Below are 20,154 nucleotides of genomic sequence, written 5' to 3'. Positions count from 1 at the left end.
CGCCCGCCCCCCGCTTACAAGACCTAATGAGCTCCCCCGCGAGGCCGAGCCGCCAGCCGGGCCCGAGCGAGGAGGCTGCGCCGCGCGCGCCGCGGCGGGGCGGGAGCCGGGCCGGGAGCCGGGCCTGGGTCGCGGGCGGGAGCCGGCCGGGGGCGCCCGGGAGCCGCGGCGATGGCGGTGCAGGCGGCGCTCCTCAGCACGCACCCCTTCGTCCCCTTCGGCTTCGGCGGCTCCCCGGACGCGCTGGGGGGCGCCTTCGGGGCCCTGGACAAGGGCTGCTGTTTCGAGGACGATGAGCCCGGGCCCCCGGCGGGCGCGCTGCTGGCGGGCGCCGAGGGCGGGGACGTGCGCGAGGCCACCCGCGACCTGCTCAGCTTCATGGACTCGGCGTCCAGCAACATCAAGCTGGCGCTGGACAAGCCCGGCAAGTCCAAGCGGAAGGTGAACCACCGCAAGTACCTGCAGAAGCAGATCAAGCGCTGCAGCGGCCTAATGGGCGCCGCGGCCCCCGGGCCGCCGTCCCCGGGCGCAGCCGACGCGCCGGCCAAGAGGCCGCTCGGCGCGGCGGGCGCGCAGGCCGTCGCGGGGCCGCCCCCCGGCAAGGCCGCCCCCCGGCGGGAGGCGTCGCAGGCCGCGGCCGCCAACAGCCTGCAGAGCCGGAGCCTGGCCGCGCTCTTCGACTCGCTGCGCCACGTCCCTGCGGGCGACGAGCGGCCCGGGGCCTCGGGGGCGGCGCCCGCGGCGGCGCTGGGCGCGGCGGGCGCCGGCGGCTCGGGAGGGGACGCGGCCGGCCCCGCGGGCGGGACGGCGGGCCCCGGCGCCAGGAAGGTCCCGCTGCGGGCGCGCAACCTGCCGCCGTCCTTCTTCACCGAGCCGTCCCGGGCGGGCGGCGGCTGCGGGCCGTCGGGGCCCGGCGTGAGCCTGGGCGACCTGGAGAAGGGCGCGGACGCCGTGGAGTTCTTGGAGCTGCTGGCGCCCGACTACGGCGCGGGGGCGGGGGCCGGGGCCGGGGCCGGGGCGGGCGTGCTGCTCGCCGCCGAGCCGCTCGAGGTGTTCCCCGCGGGCGCCGCCGTGCTGCGGGGCCCCCCGGAGCTGGAGCCCGGGCTGTTCGAGCCGCCCGCCGCGACGGTGGGGGCCCTCCTGTACCCCGAGCCCTGGAGCGCCCCGGGCTGCCCGCCCGCCAAGAGGCCGCCCCCGGCCGCCCCCCGCGGCGGCCTGGCCTTGACCGAGCCCTTGCGCCCCGCGTACCCCGCCGCCGCGGACTGCCCGGGCGGGGAGGACGCGCCCGGCCTGCTGGCGTCCTTCGCGCCCTTCTTCTCGGACTGCGCGCTCCCGCCGCCGCCGCCGCCGCCGCCGCATCAGGTGTCCTACGAGTACGGCGCGGGCTACGGCCGCTCGGCTTACGCGGGCCTCTGGAGACCCGACGCGGCGTGGGAGGGGGCGCCCGGGGAGGAGGGGGCGCCCCGGGATTGAGGGGGTGGGGCGCCCCCGGCCCCGCGCCTCTCCGCAGCCTCGGAACGACGGGAGCGCGCGCGCAGAGGACACGGGATCTAAAGATGTTCACTTAATAAAAGAAACTTGAGGAAAAGAAACGGAGAGGAGTTGGGGGCTGTTACGTCACAGCCTCAAGCGTTTGAAGACCGGCAAAGCCGTCGGTAGGTTCTCACCGGACCAGACGGCGGGGGAACCAGGCCGGGCGTCGGGCGGGGGTGGGGGCGGGGCGGGCCTGGCTTCCGTGGCCGCCCGACCCTCCGCCCACCTGGCTGCGGCCGCGGCGTGTGGTGGACTCGGCCCTTCCGAACGGAGCGCTGGCCCCTCCCTCTCCTCCCCCTCGAGAGCACGTGAATTAAAGGCTGTACTGAAACGAACGGAGCGAAGACACGTTATTGATTCGGGTGTTTTCTCGGAGGGCGGTTCCCGTAGCGCCCCCGCCCGGCCGGCCGAGGGCGCCCTGGAGGGCAGGAGGCCGCTGACCCGCTGCTGACCCGCTGCCGGCCCCCTGCGGGCCCTCGCGTGCGGGACTCTTCTCTGACCCTCGGAGCTGTTGTCTGCTCCTCTCCTCCAACGTCTCATGATCCTTCTTCCGGTGCTTTGCACGTTTACCGGCGCTGTTGCCTACTTCCCTCCTCTTTCTCCTGTTGGTGTCTCTTGATTTTTTTCTTTTTTTCTGACAGCTTTTCTTGGTGTAGGAGGCTTACGTTTGGCAAACCCGCAAAGAGGCGTCCGTTTCTCTCCTTTCCCCATTCCTCAACCACTTTGCTGAGGCGGCAGGGGCAAGCTATAACCTCTTTGCATCTAAGCTTCCTTATCTGAGAGGAAGGGGATAATATCCCTTATCGATCGCTTCTTCATAGCTTGTCGGGTAGCTCGGAGGGGAAATGCATGAAACACCCCTTGGGGCTGCTTGGTCGATTCTGCAGGGGCGCATACTGTACAGACACATATCAATACTTTATACATACGGAGCCCTTAGGATTGCGAGTCCCAAGCTCTTTTTTTGGCCTAGGCCTGGGGATTGCTCCTTCCCTTACAAGCTGTACACGGCAATCTGCCCTTTCTCCTCCTGTTTCACTCCCTCCCCTCCCCTCCCCTCCCCTCCCCTCCCTTCCCCTCCCCTCCCCTCCCCTCCCCTCCCCTACTCCCCTTGGTTGGTTTCTGCTCCCCTGTGCGTGCTCACTCCCTGTACTCACACTCTTCCCATAGAAGGGAATGGTGAAGGTATGAGTTTCCTAAAGAGTCTCTATTCTCTAAATAGCAGGTTTGATGAATAGAATCTGAAGGAGCCCTGGAGAGTCTGTTATCTGAGAGGCATTTGGGGGAAAAGCCAGATAAATGGTTGAAGCAGTCATGATGTGGCAGAGGACACGTGCCACCATCCGCACGGTTGAGGGGCAGAGAGGGAAAGACCGGGTGGGGAGTGGGTAGCAGGAAAGAAAAGAGGGAGCCCTTTAGTGCTGCAGACCTGCCATGAAAATGCACAAAGACCAACATTCAGGAAGTGTAGGCAGATGTCATTTACGGATTAATGACATTGCAAAGAGAGCTGCCTCCCTTCCAGGCAGATTCCAGGAGTATCTACACCTGAGAAAGGAGAAACCCCAGTGTTACTCCAAAAGATGTTAAAATCCAGATTAATGTTTGTACAAATCAAAAGTGCTCTGATATTTTCAGAAAGGAATTTGTCAAGAAACAAATGGATACCAACCCATGGCAGACAACTTTAAGTGCTACTACTGAGCCTCTTTATTCTGAATAAAACCTTTCTTAAGATAGCACCACAGGAATGAGTCTTGTTAGCGACAGAAGAACTTTTTCCAACTCCAGAAACTAGATGTCCATTGGATTTCTTTCAAAGTGATAAGGGATTAATTCCATTGTGTTAGAATAGTACGCAGTTGTCATTTAATTTCTCTGAACTACTTTACGATGAGCATAATCCAGGGTAGAATTTCGTAGGAGGAAAACATTAACCCTGTGACAACTGCAATGTTTCTTTCTTAATTTCTTCTTTCTTTTTTACCCAGTTCAGTGAAACAGGCTCTCTCTCTCTCTCCCAGTATTTTGCCATCCCTTTGATTAACAACGATAACACCAGCACTGTGTGTTTCCACGTGCGGGCGCTGAACGTCTTAACAGTGCCGTGAGGTGGGTGCTATTATCCTCACTTGAAAAGAGATGCTCAGACAGGTTAAGTAACTCATTGAAAGCAAGTGAGGGTCCAAGATCCAGATCTACCGAGTATCCTAACAGCAAGACCTGCCTGCTTCTTGCGAGGCCCTGCTGTGCTTTGCTAGTGTGTGTGGTTCCCTGTCCCCTGCATTATGCCACCAGCAGGGTTTCTCATCCTCACCACTGTTGACATTTTGCACAAGGTAACTAACTCATTGCTATGCAGGCTGTCCTGTGCATAGTAGAATGTTTAGCAGTATCCGTGGCCTCTACCCATTAGGGTAACAATAACCCTCTCCTAATAGTGACAAGGACATCTCGGGGGTCCCCTGAGGAGCAAGATGGCTGCCAGTTGAGAACCACTATGCTAGACATATGCATAAATGGCGTCTATGGGGTGCCTGGCACTTTCACAGACACGGTGTGTCGTTTAATTTTTTTTTTTATTTCTCTTATCTTTATTTTTTTTTAGAAATTTAGTTTTTACTGGTGTTCAAGTTGCCAACATATAGAATAACACCCAGTGCTCATCCCGTCAAGTGCCCCCCTCAGTGCCCATCACCCAGTCACCCCTCACCCCCCCCCCACCTCCCCTTCCACCACCCCTAGTTCGTTTCCCAGAGTTAGGAGTCTCTCATGTTCTGTCTCCCTTTCTGCTATTTCCCACTCATTTTTTCTCCTTTCCCCTTGTTGTTATCCTCATTACAAGTGAAAAGAAGGCTGAGGGAGGGGTTAGATCAATCAACTTAGCTACATCTTATCTGTGCTAATTTACCAGCCAAGGATCAGCTGCTTAGCTGTAACGGAGAATATGCGCTTGGTCCCTAGGTAGCCTCCAAATCGCCCCGTGTCTGATTCCTCTTCTCCCCACATTGCCTTCCAGTCCGAGCGCATGTGGGTCTGACCATGACCACGCCACCTGCTGTAGTACAGTAAGTAGCAGCCATTAATAATAGTCCTCCCAGGGGCTGAATGTATTGTTGCTTCCTCTCCTATGTCATTTTCTACTGCGGCCTGTTAGACAGTATTTTTGTCTCTTGTTTAGCCACATAGGTCCTTGTAGAGTTGTTTTTTTGTTTATTTTTGTTTTTGTTTTTAGGTTCAATGGTAGATATTTTTCAAGATCAGAAATATAATGTGCTTGTAAGTGTATGACTTTGGATAGGCTAGGGATCCTAACCTAGTTGGTAATAATAATTACACTGCTTGCTGCATATTCATGATTCCCCACCTCAGCCTTGGTGCCTGGAATGTGTTTGAGTGTCTTCCTGCATCTTTAAAGTGGCTGTCCTAAGCCTTGGGTCATCTCCTTTCAATCCTCTGTCCTACCCTCTCATCACTCCCACATCCTGATAAGACGGAGAGTGTCTATGGTAATCTCTCTCTATTTCCCATCCCCTCTTTCATACAGCAGTTCTCTCCAGCAGCCGGGACCTTCTCCTACCTTCGTGGCTCAGCATCCCACCCCTCCTGCTTCATGAGAACAAGATACTGCTCCGTCAATCATCTTTCATCATCTATATCTTCAGCCTCACCCTCACTTGTTCCTCTCATCCTAGAAAGAAACCTTGAGTATGGTTTAAAAATACAAAAGAGGGAGAATAAAGAAGTGGAAAACTCTTCTCTAGATACAACTCTATCTTCTCTTTTGAGTTGAGTTCTTCAGGAAGAGAATTGACACTTTTTGCTTCCACCCATACCTGCTCTTTAAACTGTGGCTATTTGGGGGCAGCCCAGGTGGCTCAGCAGTTTAGCGCCTGCCTTCGGCCCAGGGCGTGATCCTGGAGTCCCCCGATCAAGTCCCATGTCGGGCTCCCCGTATGAAGCCTGCTCCTCCCTCTGCCTGTGTCTCTGCCTCTCTCTCTCTCTCTCTGTCTCTGTCTCTCATGAATAAATAAATAAAATCTTAAAAAAAAACTGTGGCTATTTGGGGTCCTAACCCTGTCCTACCCCCTCAGTTTGCATGAGGGTTTCAGCCCTGAAAGTTCCAAGAAGCCCCTCAGTCCTGGGCCAACTGGTACAGATGGCCACTCTCCTTCTGCCTACTGTTTTCCCCAAAATTGCCCTCACTGAAGCCCCAGTCACCAACATGGGGTCTTCAGCCTACAGCTTTTTTTGACCTTTGTGCCGCATCTGAACAACTGGGCTGCTGCATCTGAACAACTGGGCTGCTCCACCTTCGTAAGGCTCTCCTCTTTGGGTTTGTGGAATCTCATTTTCTTTTGGTTTTCTCCTAACTTTCTGGCCATGTCCACTTCTTGCTGGAACTCTCACATACTGGTGGGCTGCTGGTTCCTCTCAGTTCTGCCCTCTGCTTTTTATACTCCACACATTCTTTCCCAGGGACAGTGGCTCTTCCCAAGGCTTCAGCTAACACTGATGCAATGAAGACCCCTAAATCTAGGCCTGCTTGGCTCCTTTCCCCAATACTAGACCCATTTCCTCCTCTATTTCCTAGGCAGCTTCTCTTGGAGGGGTGGGCTCATAAGTTCTTCAAACTTTATGTCCAAAATTTAATGCATACCCAACAGGAATAGCCCACAGTCACCCTGGCCACACTCTCCTTGTGGCTTTCATCCTGACCAAACCATTACCGAGGCCTATTCCATACTAGCTTCTAAGTCAGTATGTCTCAAATATATTTATTCGTGGCCTTCAGAAAAACCTAATTTTATGTTATGTTTCAGTATATCTGTATCCCTATTCGTATAAGTTTGTAGCCATACAGACATACTCACATTTAATAATTTAGATATTAGATTATTCAATGATCAATTTCAATATATATCTGATTTTTTTTTTACAAGGCCTAGATTCTTATAGGAGCTATGTGAAACACTGATATTTTCTTTTCTATTTAATAAAATCTGGCTATTATCCACTATATGGCTTTTATGACTGACTGATGAGTTGGGCCTCCTGTTTGAAAGATGCTGTTCTAAGCAACTCTTTTGTCTCTCCTCGGCACTCTTTTGCCAATGTTACCTCCTTAGTTTGGGCCTTCATCACCCCTCACCAAACCTAGTGTAAGGATCTCCTAATGACTTTCTTATATACGAAGTCACAATCCATCTTATCATCATTCCCTGAGCTAATATTTCTAAAAAGCAGTTTAGTGACATCATTCCTTTCCTTAAAATCTTTCAGTGGCTCCCTGTCACTTCGAAGGTGAAATTCAAAGTCCTCAGCTTAAACATGTGGCTCCTGCCAGTCTCTCTGGTCTCACCTACCAGTCTTCCATAGTATCCATGTTTTAGGAATTTAGTATTAATTATAGATAGTTGTTTGAATACTCCATATCCATATCACTTCCATGAGTTTATTCCTGCCCTACCTATACGTGCAATGGACTCCTCTTTTTCTCTGCTTGCTAATTTCTGCTACCTGTTATTCTCAGCTTAAGTCTCGACTTCTTTGTTAGCTTCCCTAGAAAAATTATGCACCTCTAATATGCACCTGGAATCATCTGTGATGCTCCCAAACCCCAGACTTATCTTCTTAGAGCAATGAATTACAATGTTGTAACAGTTGTTATTCCTCTGCTTCCTCTATTGGGGGCAGGTACTTGCCTCTGCATTCTTACCACTTTCTGGAATCTGGCAATAGTAAGATGTAATAAATGATTAGTGGATGAATATTATGGTGCTTTAGAGATGAAAAAAACTTCCCATTCATCCACACATTTGACCTTCACCCCAAACTTGTCAACTGCCAATATAATCATATGTCACTCTTTGTTAAGAACCTACTGTGTGAAGAAAGCCCCTTTCTGTGGGAACCCTAATTGTGGCAAGAATTATGTGTGTGGAATAACAACCATACTAGTAATTTAATCAAACCAAAGAGCAGAGTTGTTTTGCCTGGAGCAGTGCATTTGGTGGAAGGCATTGAGGATATTGTGACATGCTTTCAATGATTTGTCCCATGTATAGAATGTGACCAGAATTTACCTCTGTGAGATCAGCAATAACTAGAAACCCTGTTCTTAATGAGTCTACAGTTGACACAATGAAATATTCAGTGTCAATATGGAAGTGAAGAAATAAGACAAAATAAGAGATGTCACAAATTACTAGATAGTTTTGTCTAAATGAAGAGCTACATGAATGCTATAGGCAGTTTTCTTTTTCTTCACTTTCAGAAGATGATGTTCCTATGGGCCCCTGGGAGACTCAGCTGGTTAAGCGGTTGACTCTCAATTTTGGTTCAGATCATGGTCTTGACATCCTGGGATTGAGCCCTGCACCATATCAGGCTCTGTGCTCAGTGAGGGGTCTGCTTGAGGATTCTCTCTCCCTCTCCCTCTGCTCCTCCCCCGCCTCTTTCAAATTCATAAATAAATCTTTTTTTTAAAAGGTGATGTTCCTATAAACATATTCCAAATTGAGAAAAATAATATTTTTTCCCTAAAGAATGTAAGGGGAGGAAGGGAGGGAGAAAGAGAGGGAGAGGGAGAGAGAGAGGGAGAGGGAGAGAGAGAGAATGAATATGTGGGTAGATTCCTAGCAAGTGGTTCAAGATCCACTTATTACCCGTAATAAATATTATGGGTTAAATTGTGTCCCCTCAGTAAGATATGTTGTAGTCCCAACTCCCAGACCCTCAGAATGTGACCTTACTTGGAAATAAGGTCTTTACAGAGGTAATCAAGTTAAAATGAGGTCCCTAGGGTGGGAGCTATTTCAATATGACCAGCATCTTTGTAAAGGAGAAATGTGGACACAGAAGAAGACAAAATGTGATGACATGAAGAGGGAAGACAGCCATATGACTGGACTGACGCATGTGCAAGCTAACGAATACCAAGGATTGTCTGTCAAACACCAGAAGCTAAAAGAGGCAAGAAAGGATCTTCCTGTAGCATTTTCATAGACAGTGTGGTCATACCGACACCTTGATTTCATACTTCTAGCCTCCAGAACTGCGAGATAATAAATTTCTGTTGTTTTAAGCTACCCAGGTTATGGTACTTTGTTACAGCAGCCCTAGGAAACTAAAAAAATAACAAACACTATGGCAACTAAAAATTGATCCTATTATTCACACTACACAAAGGGTTTTTTGTGTGTGTGTGTGTGTGCTTAAACAAGACTTATGTAACCAAACCACATTTATTTCCTTTTATTTCAGATAATTCTAGGATTCTGTACAGATAAAACAAAAACTCTAGAAGCTGTCCACAATTTGAGGGAGGGGCTCTCAGTAGCCAAAAATGCTAGAGAACAGTCAGAGCAGTTCTGTTCATGCTCAGGCTTGGTCCGAATGAGGCACATCTGGCAGAGAGTTGTGGCCAGCTACTGGTTATGCCCTCTGAGGCTATTGTTGAAATACTTGGTGTCTGGACCAGTGAAAACCTATCCTGACATGCATGGGGAATCTGCTCCTCAGGAAGAGGTACATCTAATGGCCAGCTGGGTACCCCATGGTGGTCAGGAGGCTGGCAAGTATGCTCAGCATGGTGCTGCCTTTCTTCTACCCTCCTTGGTGCGCACTTGATTTGTATGGCATGGTTTTGCCCTGTCTCCCACTCAAGCTCAGCTAAGTCTGGAGCTCTAGGATGCCCAGTTCATTTCGCTGGGGCTGGCATCCTTCCTCTTTGCTAAACTTTAAGCTTGTGAATGCAGGCACTGTTAGACTTCTGGGACTATCCGGGTCTGACATCCAGGGAGAGTGCTGGTGTGAGAAACGGACTGCGCATGCGCAGTGTCTGAGCGTGCTGAGCTATACCTCTAGGACTGTATCTGACACACAGGGACTCAAGTATTTATCAGGGGAACAGATTGCTAGCCCTCCTTGCTATTGGCAAGACTCTGTCCTGTGCTACCAAATTCTCTGCACTTCAGTCACTGTTTCAAGTAGAATCAAAGATACCTTGGGATGAGAATCTTGCCTCTTATGTGACCCCCATTCATTGAACTTAACAACCTTGAATGTCTCACCTGCCCTTCTCATCCTATACTCTCCCTGGCCCATATCCAAGTCCAAGTCACAGTTGCCTTTAGCACGTCCTGACTAAGCTGCTGTCTCACTTTAACTACATCACCTCTCTCACAGGCTAGCATAGCACTCCATCTAGAGGATCTCCCTGGACCTACAGTTTTGTTTGTTTGTTTGTTTTTCTGTGGGTAAAGAGAACTCAAGGTAGATATGCAGCTTCTTCAGCATTCTGGGATGCTTCCCAGGAGGCCCACTTTGGTTTTATCTCACCACTAGGGGAAATCAGCAAGGCTAGACCACCAGGGATCAGCTAGAGTCTGAAAAGAGGGACAGGCTCACAGTAGCGTGTGGATCTTGGCCCACTGTATTCCTCCTGGTCACGGCACCCAGCACAAAGCCCAGCCAGGAGTCCTCTCTATCTGCAGATCTCAGCCAATAGCCCTGTCTGGCCAGCAAGGTTGGTTGGCAGTTCTACTCAGTTTGGGTTCTCAGTCAATAGGCTGTCCCAGCTGTAGATCCAATTCTATGGCCCTGCCCAGACAGGGTGGCAAGCTAGCAGCCCTGCCCATCTAATAAGCATAGCTTCCAGCCCTGCTCAATAAGAGAGCCTGGCCAGAGACCGTAGGCAGGCTTGGAGCTCAGTTTGCCACTCTGCTTGGGCAGGAACCCAAGCCAGCAGCCCTGCTTAACTGCAGAGCATAGCTTGTAGCTTCACCGAACCAGGGAGTTTGGGCATCAACCTTATCTAGTCTCAGTTTAGATTATCTATCTAGGTTAGATTGCTAAGCATAGTCTGCAGCCCCACCCAATCAAGGATCTTGAATAGCAACTCCACCCAACAGGAGAGCACTGCCAGCAGCCTGCATGGAATCCAACTTGTGGTCCCAGCCAACCACAGGTACAACTTGTGGCCCTTCCTGATCATAGAGTTTAGTCAGCCACATTTTATGAGGCCAGCATTACTTGGATACCAAAGCCAGATAACGACACTAAAAGAAAAGAAAATTATAGACCAATATCCCTGAAGAACATAGATGCAAAAAAGTCCTCACTAGCAAACTGAAGTCACCAGTATTTTAAAAGGATCATATACTATGATCAAGTGAGATTTATTCCAGGAATGTAAGGATGGTTCAACATATGCAAATCAATAAATGTGATTCACCACATTAACAAAATGAAGAATAAAAATCTTATGATCATATTAATAGATGCAGAAAAAGCATTTGGCAAAATTCAACATTCTCTGATGATGAAAACTCTCAACAAACTAGGTATAAAGGGAACATACCTGAACATAAGAAAGGTCATATATGATAAGACCACAGCTAAGATCATACTCAACAGAGAAAAGCTGAAGGCTTTTCCTTTAAGGTCAGGAACAAGGCAAGGATGCCCATTCTCGCCACTCCTACTCAACATAGTGCTGGAGGGCCTAGCTAGAGCAATCAGGGAAGAAAAGGAAAAAACAGACATCCAGGGACCTGTGGGTGGCTCAGTGATTGAGCGTCTGCCTTTGGCTCAGGGCATAATCCTGGGCTCCTGGGATGGAGTCCCTCATCGGGCTCCCTGAGGGGAGCCTGCTTCCCCCTCTGCCTCTGTCTTTCTCATGAATAAATAAATAAAATATTTAAAAAAGACATCCAAATCAGAAAGGAAGAAGTAGAATTGTTTCTATTTGCAGATGACATAATATTATATATATATATATCCCTAGAAACTCCACCAAAAAACCCGTTAGAACTAATAAACAAAATCTATGAAATTTCAGGGCATAAATTAACATATGGAAATCAGTTGTGTTCTGTACATTAACAGTGAACTATCTAAAAAGGAAATAAGGAAGATAATCTCACTTATAATAAAAATGAATCAAATGCATAGGAATAAAATTAACCAAGGAGATGAAAAATCTCTACAGGGAAAACTGTAAGACTTTAATGAAAGAAATTGAGGAGTATACAAATAAATGGAAAGATATCCTGTATTCATGAATCAGAAGAATTAATATTGTTAAAATGTCTATACTAGTCAAGACAATCTACAAATTTAATGGAAGCCTATCAAATTTCCAATGGCATTTTTTACAGAAATAGAACAAACAATTTTAAAATTTGTATGGAACCACTACAAAACCCCCAAATAGTCAAAGCAATCTTGAGAAAGAACAGAGCTGGAGGTATCACACTTCCTTATTTCACTGTATTACGAAGCTATAGTAGTCAAAAACAGTATAGTATTGGCATAAAAATGGACACATAGACCAATGGAATAGGATTGAGACCTCAGAAATAAACCCATGCATGTATAGTTAGCTAATATTTGACAAGGGAGCCAAGAAGACTCCTTGGGGAGACTCCAATGGGGAAAGGATGGCCTTTTTAATAAAAAGTCCTGGGAACAGTGGATATTCACATCAAAATATTGAAATTGTACCCCTATCTTACATCATTCACAAAAACGAACTTGAAATCTATTAAAGACTTAAATGTAAGACCTGAAATGATAAAGCCCCTAGAGGAAAACATAAGGAAAATGCTCCTTTAACATTGGCATTGGAAACGATTTTTCAGATATGACAACAAAAACATAAACAATAAAATAAGAAATCAACAAGTGAGACTATATCAAACTAAAAAGCTTCTTCACAGAAAAAAAAAAACATCAAAGTAAAAGAAGCAACCTATGGGATGGCAGGAAATATTTGCAAACCATACATTTGGAAAGGGGTTAATATCCAAAATACATAAGGAACTCCAGCAACGCAATAGCAAAACAACAAACAACTCAATTTAAAAATGGGCAAAATACCTGAATACACATTTCTCCAGACATACAAATGGCCAACAGGTATATGAAAAGGTGCTCAACACCACTAAGCATCAGGGAAATGGATATCAAAATTATAGTGAAATATCTCACACCCATTGGAATGGCTAGTGTTCAAAAGACAAGAGACAAATATTGGCAGGGTCGTGTAGAAAAGCAAACCCTGTACAATTTACATTAGGAATGTAAATTGGTATATTTATTATAGAAAACAGTATGGAGTTGCCTCAAAAATTTAAAATAGAACTATTGTATGATCCAACAATCTCACTAAAGGATATGTATCGAAAGGAAATGAAGACACTATGTCAAAGAGATTCTGCATCCTCGAGTTCATCGCAGCATTGTTCACAATAGCTAAGACTCAGAGCCATCTAAGTATCCTCTGGTGGATGAATGGCTAAATAAAATGTCACACCCAGAGGAACACACACACACACACACACACACACACACACACACGTTATTCAGCCTTGAAAAAGAAGGAAGTTCTGATACTTGTGACAACATGGATGAAACTTAAGGGCACCGTGCTAAGTAATATAAATCAGCTAGAGAAAGACAAATACTACACGATCGCACTGATTGTGCAATCTATGGTGGACCACATGGAGACAAAGAGTAGCTTGGTGATTGCCGAGAGGCTGGGGATTGGGGATGATTGGGAGATGTTGATCAAAGGGTACAAACTTTTTGGTTATAAGATGAATAAGTTGTGACGACTAATGCATAGCATGGTGACTATAGTTAACAACACTGTATGGTATATTTAAAGTTGCTAAAGGGGTAGGTCTTAAATGTTCTCACCACCACCACAACAAGAAGTGGTAACTATATGAGGTGATGGGCATGTTAATTAACCTTATTGCAGTAATCACCTTGCAACAACATATCAGTTTATCACATTATCACATTGGGTTTTTTTTTTTCTTCTAAGATTTCATCTATTCACGAGAGACCCAGAGAGAGAGGCAGAGACACAGGGAGAGGCAGAAGCAGGCTCCCCCCAGTCCCTTCACGTGAGCTGGTTCGTAAAGGAGCAATGGCTGGGTGAGGCTTTACTCCAGAAGAGAAAACAAACTCCCCCACCAAGGACTCTGGGCAAAGTCGGGTCAGGAGCGTGCTCTGTATGTCTGGTCCTTCTCCTGGGGAAGGGGAGGTGGAGCACACCCTCCCACACTCCCCCCCCATCCTCCCAGGGCCCTGTGGTGGATGGTCAGTGTTGTTTCCAGGGAGCCCCCGGACACCCGAGTCCTGGGTGCAGAATGCTGCTCAGAATCTGATCTCTTAATCCATTCTGTCCATAACAACGGCACTTCAATGCATGGCAGAGGATAAAATGGCCCAGAGAAACTCGGGACACATTTGAACAGGAGCCCAGAACTCAGACAGAATCTGAATCACCTTGGCACAGGCCTGGGTCCTAGCCACTGCCAGAACATTGTAAGAAAAGCCATTCTTGCCCACACAATGGCTTGAGGAAACAGGAAGTGCGACAACATGACTTTAATTACTATCCTGTCCATGACCAGGGCCACGATTCATTGCGAGGGCCTTACCTTCACTCCTGTGTGTTAACCACACACCAACCGCTGAGAACCAGTTGGAAAGTAGTGAAAAATGGGAACGATCACAGACGAGACAAGAGTGGCCCTGGGCCTAGAGTTGCCACCGGGCACGTGGCACAGACCCAGGCTGATCTGTGCTGACTTCTGCTTTTATCTTCCCGGTGATGCCATTGGTAGAGTAATTGAACTTTTCTGAGTGTTGATTTTCTCATCTGGAGAGTGCGAATATGAATATTCCTTGCTTCTCAGGGTTGGTGTGATGATTAGAGATCATATATATAAGCTATTGGCAAAGGGCCAGGCAAGGGTAGGTGGTGGTGTTTCTTTTTTTTTTTTTTTTTGGTGGTGTGGTGGTGGTGTTTCTAACACTTGGATGTTAACAACCCTGTTACTGATTAGCACTGAGTGAGTCAATCACTTGACCATTTTTGAATATGTGTTCTCATCATTTGTATAATGAAGACGCTGTTGTCTCCACATGGTGGTTGTAAGATGAACTAAGATATGAATGTCTCCAGCACAGTGCCCGCCATGTGCAGGGCATCAGTGAATATTAGTGAGATCTGCAAATCACCTGGTCAGAGATTACAATCCCCTGTTTGTGAATTTTTTTCCATTTCATCTGGAGTCTGAGGAAGGTCCAAGTCCTGTTGGCTATTCAGTGGTTTCCAAATCTATCACTAATACGTGTAGCTGAGTTTTAGGTCAGTTTGATGTCATTTCTTTTTCTTCTTCTTTTTTTGTTGTTGTTTAGTTTTTATTTCATAATCATAAATTTAACTGCAATCCAGCTAGAATTAGAGGGGATTAAAGGAAATATGGGACCCATAGAACTACAGGGAGAATGCAAAGATTATGGCATATTTTAAGCAGATGGGGCTGAAGGGTGACCCTCCTGAGATACAGAAGGAATGTCTGGAAGTTAAGATAAAACACAAGTCAGATTTATTAGATTTGTCCATAGTCAACAATGGTGATCTTGCTGATCTTGTGGCTCCTGGACCCAAAGCGCTCCATGGCCTGCACAATATTCATGCCCTCTTTCCTTTGCCAAAGACCACACATTGCCATCCAATGGCCCAGTGTTGGCAACGCAGAGAAAAAACTGGGGACTATTTTTGTTGGGCCCAGCATTTGCCATGGACAAGATGCCAGGACCCATATGCTTCAGGATGAAATTCTCATCATCAAATTTCTCTCCATAAATGGACTTCCAACCAGTGCCATAATAGCGTGTGAAGATACGGGCCTGGCACATAAATCCCAGACTAATACCACGAAAGCAGGAACTTTTAGAACCAACTCTTGTTTCCCCACTGCTCAGAGCATTAAAGTTCTCTGCTGTCTTTGGAATTTTGTCTGCAAACAGCTTGAAGGAGACACAGCCCAAGGGCTCCCTGACCAAGGCAATGTCGAAGAACACAGAGGGGTTGACCATGGCTGGGCGGTGCAGGCGGGGTCCGCACCTATCATTTCTTTTCACTGAGATTTTTATTTCCTTTTGGCTAAGGTAAATTTTCAAACATAGGAACAAATTGCGGACTTGTCTTGGAGAGTAGAATTGGTCCTCCATCCTGGCTGATCTTCAGAATCACCTGGGGTGAGAGGAGGGCTCGACACTTGTTGAAGTGGCTGGGGCAGTTGGGCCAGGGTTGGAGCTCAGTTTGAGAACCACTGCTCTGTGCCACATGCTTCTTACAAGAGGCTTTGGAGGCCTGGCTGCCTATTCTATTACCTGTTTTTCCCTCAGCCTGTGTTAACGCCTTTCTTGTTTTCCACTTTTTTTTTTTTTTTGTATTCACGTAGTTGACAGAATGGTCAGCTAAAGCATGTAAAAAGGCAGGGCTAATTTTGACATTGGCGGGGGATCCCTGGGTGGCGCAGCGGTTTGGCGCCTGCCTTTGGCCCAGGGCGCGATCCTGGAGACCCGGGATCGAATCCCACGTCGGGCTCCCGGTGCATGGAGCCTGCTTCTCCCACTACCTATGTCTCTGCCTCTCTCTCTCTCTCTCTCTGTATGACTATCATAAAAAAAAAAAAAAAGTTAAAAAATAAAAAAAATAATTTTGACATTGGCCAGAATTATAGGCTCACATTTGATGGGAGAGGGGAAAAAGGTCTTTTCTAAACATCTAAAAAGATCATCAATATTTATCCTCAATGTGGCAGTGAGTGGAGAAAATCAGCCCTTTTGGCCAATAAAAGTCTGTTGTGTTAAGGTTTTTAAAAAAGCCTCTTTTATGAGGAAATCTGGAAATGTGAATTATAGCCCTAGTCCTGCCAAAATGGGCAGGCTGATTAAACCTCCCTGAACCTCAGATTTTTTCCTCTGTGAAAAGAATACAGTGATGACATTACTTGTCCTGTTTACTTCATGGTTTTGTAGTGAAGAGCAAGAGAGTCAAAGCACTGGCAGTAATTCATAGAGTACAAAGAACAGAACAGTGGGAAGAGTCACAAGTTACCTTGTGATCTTGGGCAAATTAATTTTCATTTTAGTTTCTTAGTTTCTCCTACTGCAAAGTGAGACCAGCAATGCCTGATGCTGTCCTTGGTGGGGTGTCACAGGGACAAAACAGAGGGTGTTTGTGAAAGTGTTTGAAAAAGCAGAAAACCTCAGGGTGCCTGGGTGGCTCAGTGGTGGGGCAGCTGCCTTTGGCTCAGGTCGTGATCCTGGGGTCCTGGATCCAGTCCCGCATCCGACTCCCTGTGAAGAGCCTGCTTCTCCCTCTGCCTGTGTCTCTGCCTCTCTCTCTCTCTCTGTGTATCTAATGAATAAACAAATAAAGTCTTAAGAAAAAAGGAAAAAGCTACATTCAACTGCAGTCATGTTATAGTCTTCATTTCACAGATGATGAAGCAGAGTGTGAGGTGACAAGCCCTTGAGCATTCAGGGCAGAGCTGGGGCTCTTGCCAGGCCTTGTGGGCTCACTGTCTCTGCCTCCTGTGGATCCTCTATGCCCTGCTTAACAGCACTGACTTCTCTTTACTCTCGGTTGCTAATCTTCCCGAGGTGAAGGCAAGCCCAGACCCATTCTTGGGTGAGGCTAGGAAGAATAAGACCATTTATATCTCTGCTCAGATGACTGGAAAATCCTTTTATCCTGCTTCCCTGAAAAGCGTCTCAGAACAAAACTTGGGGAATCCAAAGGCTTAAAGAACCATCTAGTGGTGAGACTGGTGAATGACTCCATCTTTTGTAGGTAGTGTCATTGCCCTGGAGGTAACCAGAGCAGATTTGTTTTCTTCCTCTCTTAAGTTTGTCCTCCCTGGCAACCACCAAATGGAAACCCATGTAATTCCCCACCTTCTCTGCTGGTAGACCAGACTGCAGACCAGTGTGGTGCTGGATGCAAACTGGGAACCTCTGTAGCCTGAACTGCTATAAAGTTACAGTTTCCACTCTTAAGTCCTAGCTTGCAGTCCTGTCCATGTGACTGAATTTTGGATGGTGGAATGTCAGTGGAAGCAATATACTTCTTTTGTAGGTTGGACCCATAAAACTTTCCACGTGTGACCCTCTGAGCTTTTTCTCCTTCTGTGGTTTGCTGCAGATGGACACGGCAGTCTCGGAATTCATGCCTATCTGTGTGGCGTTGCTTGGTGAAGTCAGTTGTTGGACTAACTGGCTTCAGCTCTGCCCACCCCACACTGGGCCATCACAGTGGGTTCTCCTGACAGGTGGTGTGGGAGGTGGTCCCCTGTCCCTGAGCACCTCCACGGTGACTGTTAGGAAAACTCCGTGGTGCCGTGCTGGGGTTTTGGTCACAGTCACTACCGTGACCATTTCTCCTAGTCTTGGGTCTAAGAACACCAAGGATCATCTCACCGTAACCTTTAAAAATTTTTATTCTGTATAGACTTGTCCAGCAGGGCCACTTCAGGTGTGACCAAGTAGATTTAGGGCAACCATTCTGTGGCAGAACTTTCATATGAAAGCACGTGCAGATGTAGCTGCTCTAAGTGCTCTATCACTTGCTAGTTCTTACTATTTGAGCACGCTACTTAACTTCTCTGTTTTGGTCCTCTCTTCTATAAAATAAAGGTAATAATAAGGTCTACCTATAGTGTTATTATGTGTTATTATGAGAGAATATGCTTAGGAGGTGCTTGGCACATAGGAGATGATAACGCCTAATAATTTAGGCAGAAGCTCAATTTTGTAGCAGAAGGGGAATCCCTTCCTCATTACAGTAATTCCTGGCCTGACTTGCTAGTTGTCTACAGCATGGGCAGTTACAATCGAGGGAAGGGGAAAGGAAAAAGGAAGCATTCTGAGCTTGAGCCTTTTCACATAACAACGTCTACGTTTGCCAGGCTCTGTGCCGAGTAGCAAGAATGCAATGGTGAGCAAAATGCACAGGGTCAGTTCCCCCTGGAGATTATAGTTTAGTGGGGACATTTTTGTTTTTATTTAAAGTAATCTCTACACCGAGCATGGGGATTGAACTTACAACCATGAGATCAAGAGACACATGCTCTATTGACTGAGCCAGCCAGGCGCCCGTGGACACTTGTTTTATTTTTAAGAAGATTTTATTTATTTATTTGAGAGAGAGAGAGAGAGAGAGAGAGAGCGAGAGAGCACATGAGCAGGGAAGGGGGCAGAGGGAGAGGCAGAAGACTCCCTGCTGAGCAGGGAGCTGGTTGAGGGGCCTGGGATCAGGACCTGAGCCAAAGGGAGATACTGAGCCACCCAGGCGCCTGGGACACATATTTTAATCAGTTAATTACACAGTAAATAAATGGTGTGGGCTCTGATAAATGATATGAAGGTAGGATACATGTTGTGCTAACGTGTAAAAGGAACATCAGCCTGGATTAGTTTGAGAAAGTTGTCTGTTGCCTGGAAGGGGCCTGACTCATCAGAACCTTGTTTGCTTGAGGGCCTGAGAAATCCTAAAAAAGACCTTGCCTGAGGGGGAAAAGTTCTGGATAAAGAAGACCTGACCCTGAGGTCTTGGTGGCTAGTTGGGAGGGGCAGGTTTGAGTAAGTGTGGCATCTGCCATTTCAGTACATTTCCATAATCAGTCCCTTTTGGTTCTGGGTCTGAGTTTTCGGAAAGTGGAGAAGAGGAGTGGGGAGAGAAGAGACACTGTGGCACTCATATGGTAGTGGGTTGGCTTTGCTTCAGAGCACAGGTTAGATGTGTCTCAGGAATTCTTAAAAAGATTCGGAGTTATTTTGCAGAAGTTGAGGTTTGCATACACAAGTAGAGGCAGGAAAGAGTAGAATTTGGATTTTGACCATTACTATGATCCCAACCTCCCTCACAGGTAGAGTTTGAATCTTGGGGCAATATGGGACCCATGCAAAGTATATTCTTCCATTGCCTGGAGCAGTTTAGACTTTGAGTTATGCCAAAATATCCCAGGCGCTGGGCTGGCTTCAACATTATGTGACATAGCTTGTGTTTGGCTCATAATTTGGAAGGGGTACATAGAACTCCAGTGCAAGACTGACCTTGAATAGGAATTTTGTGGGAAGATTCAGGTCCCCAATGACTACTGTTTTGCAACACACGGGTGGGGAGGAATTGAGATCTATATTATCGATGTGGTTTAACCATAGCAAGAAAGACTCAATGAAAATTACTCTTGTATGCTTGAACCTTAAGAAATGAATAACTCAGCCATCTGCCCATTAAAAAAGAAGCAGAGGACACGTGGCTTGTCTTTTTTTTTTTTTTTTTTTTTTGGCCCTGGGATAGTGATCTCCATGTTGTTTTGACAGAAACAATTTCATTCTGGAATCTACTTCAATGAGTTTTAATCTTCTAATTAAATCACTCTTCTGTATTATCCAAATACATGCTCTGGGATGAAATATTTTATAAGATTTTCCTTTAATGAATCCCACTGGGATCTAGTGGAAGCCTAATTAGTTCTCTTAATTGGTGTGTTCTATAGAGGAGGCTCAAGCCAACTGCTGACACTAGTGTCCTCACTCTGCTAAGAGCTTCAGCTCCTGGTTTTTGGCAGTTATCATTTACCCAGACAGATGGTGGATGGACCTATCATCCCAATGACTTGTGTACCCAGAAGAAGAGGACAAATGCATGCTCCACTCAAGAATATTAATTATCTCTCCAGAAAATGGCTTTATGAATTAAATAGCTTTTGGTTTCCAATTTTTGAAGCCACCATGATA

At 47.1% G+C, this 20,154-nt stretch overlaps 1 protein-coding gene, 1 long non-coding RNA gene and 1 pseudogene across 2 annotated transcripts; 2 read left to right on the top strand and 1 right to left on the bottom strand.

Moving 5' to 3' along the window:
- The first annotated feature begins 101 nt into the window (after window positions 1-101).
- Window positions 102-1,868, top strand: FAM181B (family with sequence similarity 181 member B). The gene has a single exon (XM_072794817.1). The coding sequence runs from the start codon at window positions 172-174 to the stop codon at window positions 1,471-1,473; it is 1,302 nt and encodes a 433-aa protein (XP_072650918.1). The 5' UTR covers window positions 102-171; the 3' UTR covers window positions 1,474-1,868.
- A 1,644-nt stretch (window positions 1,869-3,512) lies between these two features.
- On the top strand, window positions 3,513-5,586 carry LOC140615077 (uncharacterized). Its single transcript, XR_012015748.1, has 3 exons — window positions 3,513-3,645; window positions 4,498-4,601; window positions 5,081-5,586. It is a non-coding gene; the product is annotated as an uncharacterized lncRNA (long non-coding RNA).
- Window positions 5,587-14,951: 9,365 nt separating this feature from the next.
- LOC140615581 (peptidyl-prolyl cis-trans isomerase A pseudogene) lies at window positions 14,952-19,377 on the bottom strand (annotated as a pseudogene).
- Window positions 19,378-20,154: the final 777 nt, after the last annotated feature.

This window comes from Canis lupus, chromosome 23 (genome assembly GCF_048164855.1).
Source record: "Canis lupus baileyi chromosome 23, mCanLup2.hap1, whole genome shotgun sequence".
NCBI classification, from domain to species: domain Eukaryota; kingdom Metazoa; phylum Chordata; class Mammalia; order Carnivora; family Canidae; genus Canis; species Canis lupus.
The sequence above is the reverse complement of the archived record's forward strand: the minus strand, read 5'-3'. Positions and strand labels throughout refer to the sequence as shown.

What these genes read in the sequence shown, in the direction of transcription:
- FAM181B (XM_072794817.1), top strand. Translation starts at nt 172, where the DNA reads ATGGCGGTGCAGGCGGCGCTCCTCAGCACGCACCCCTTCGTCCCCTTC.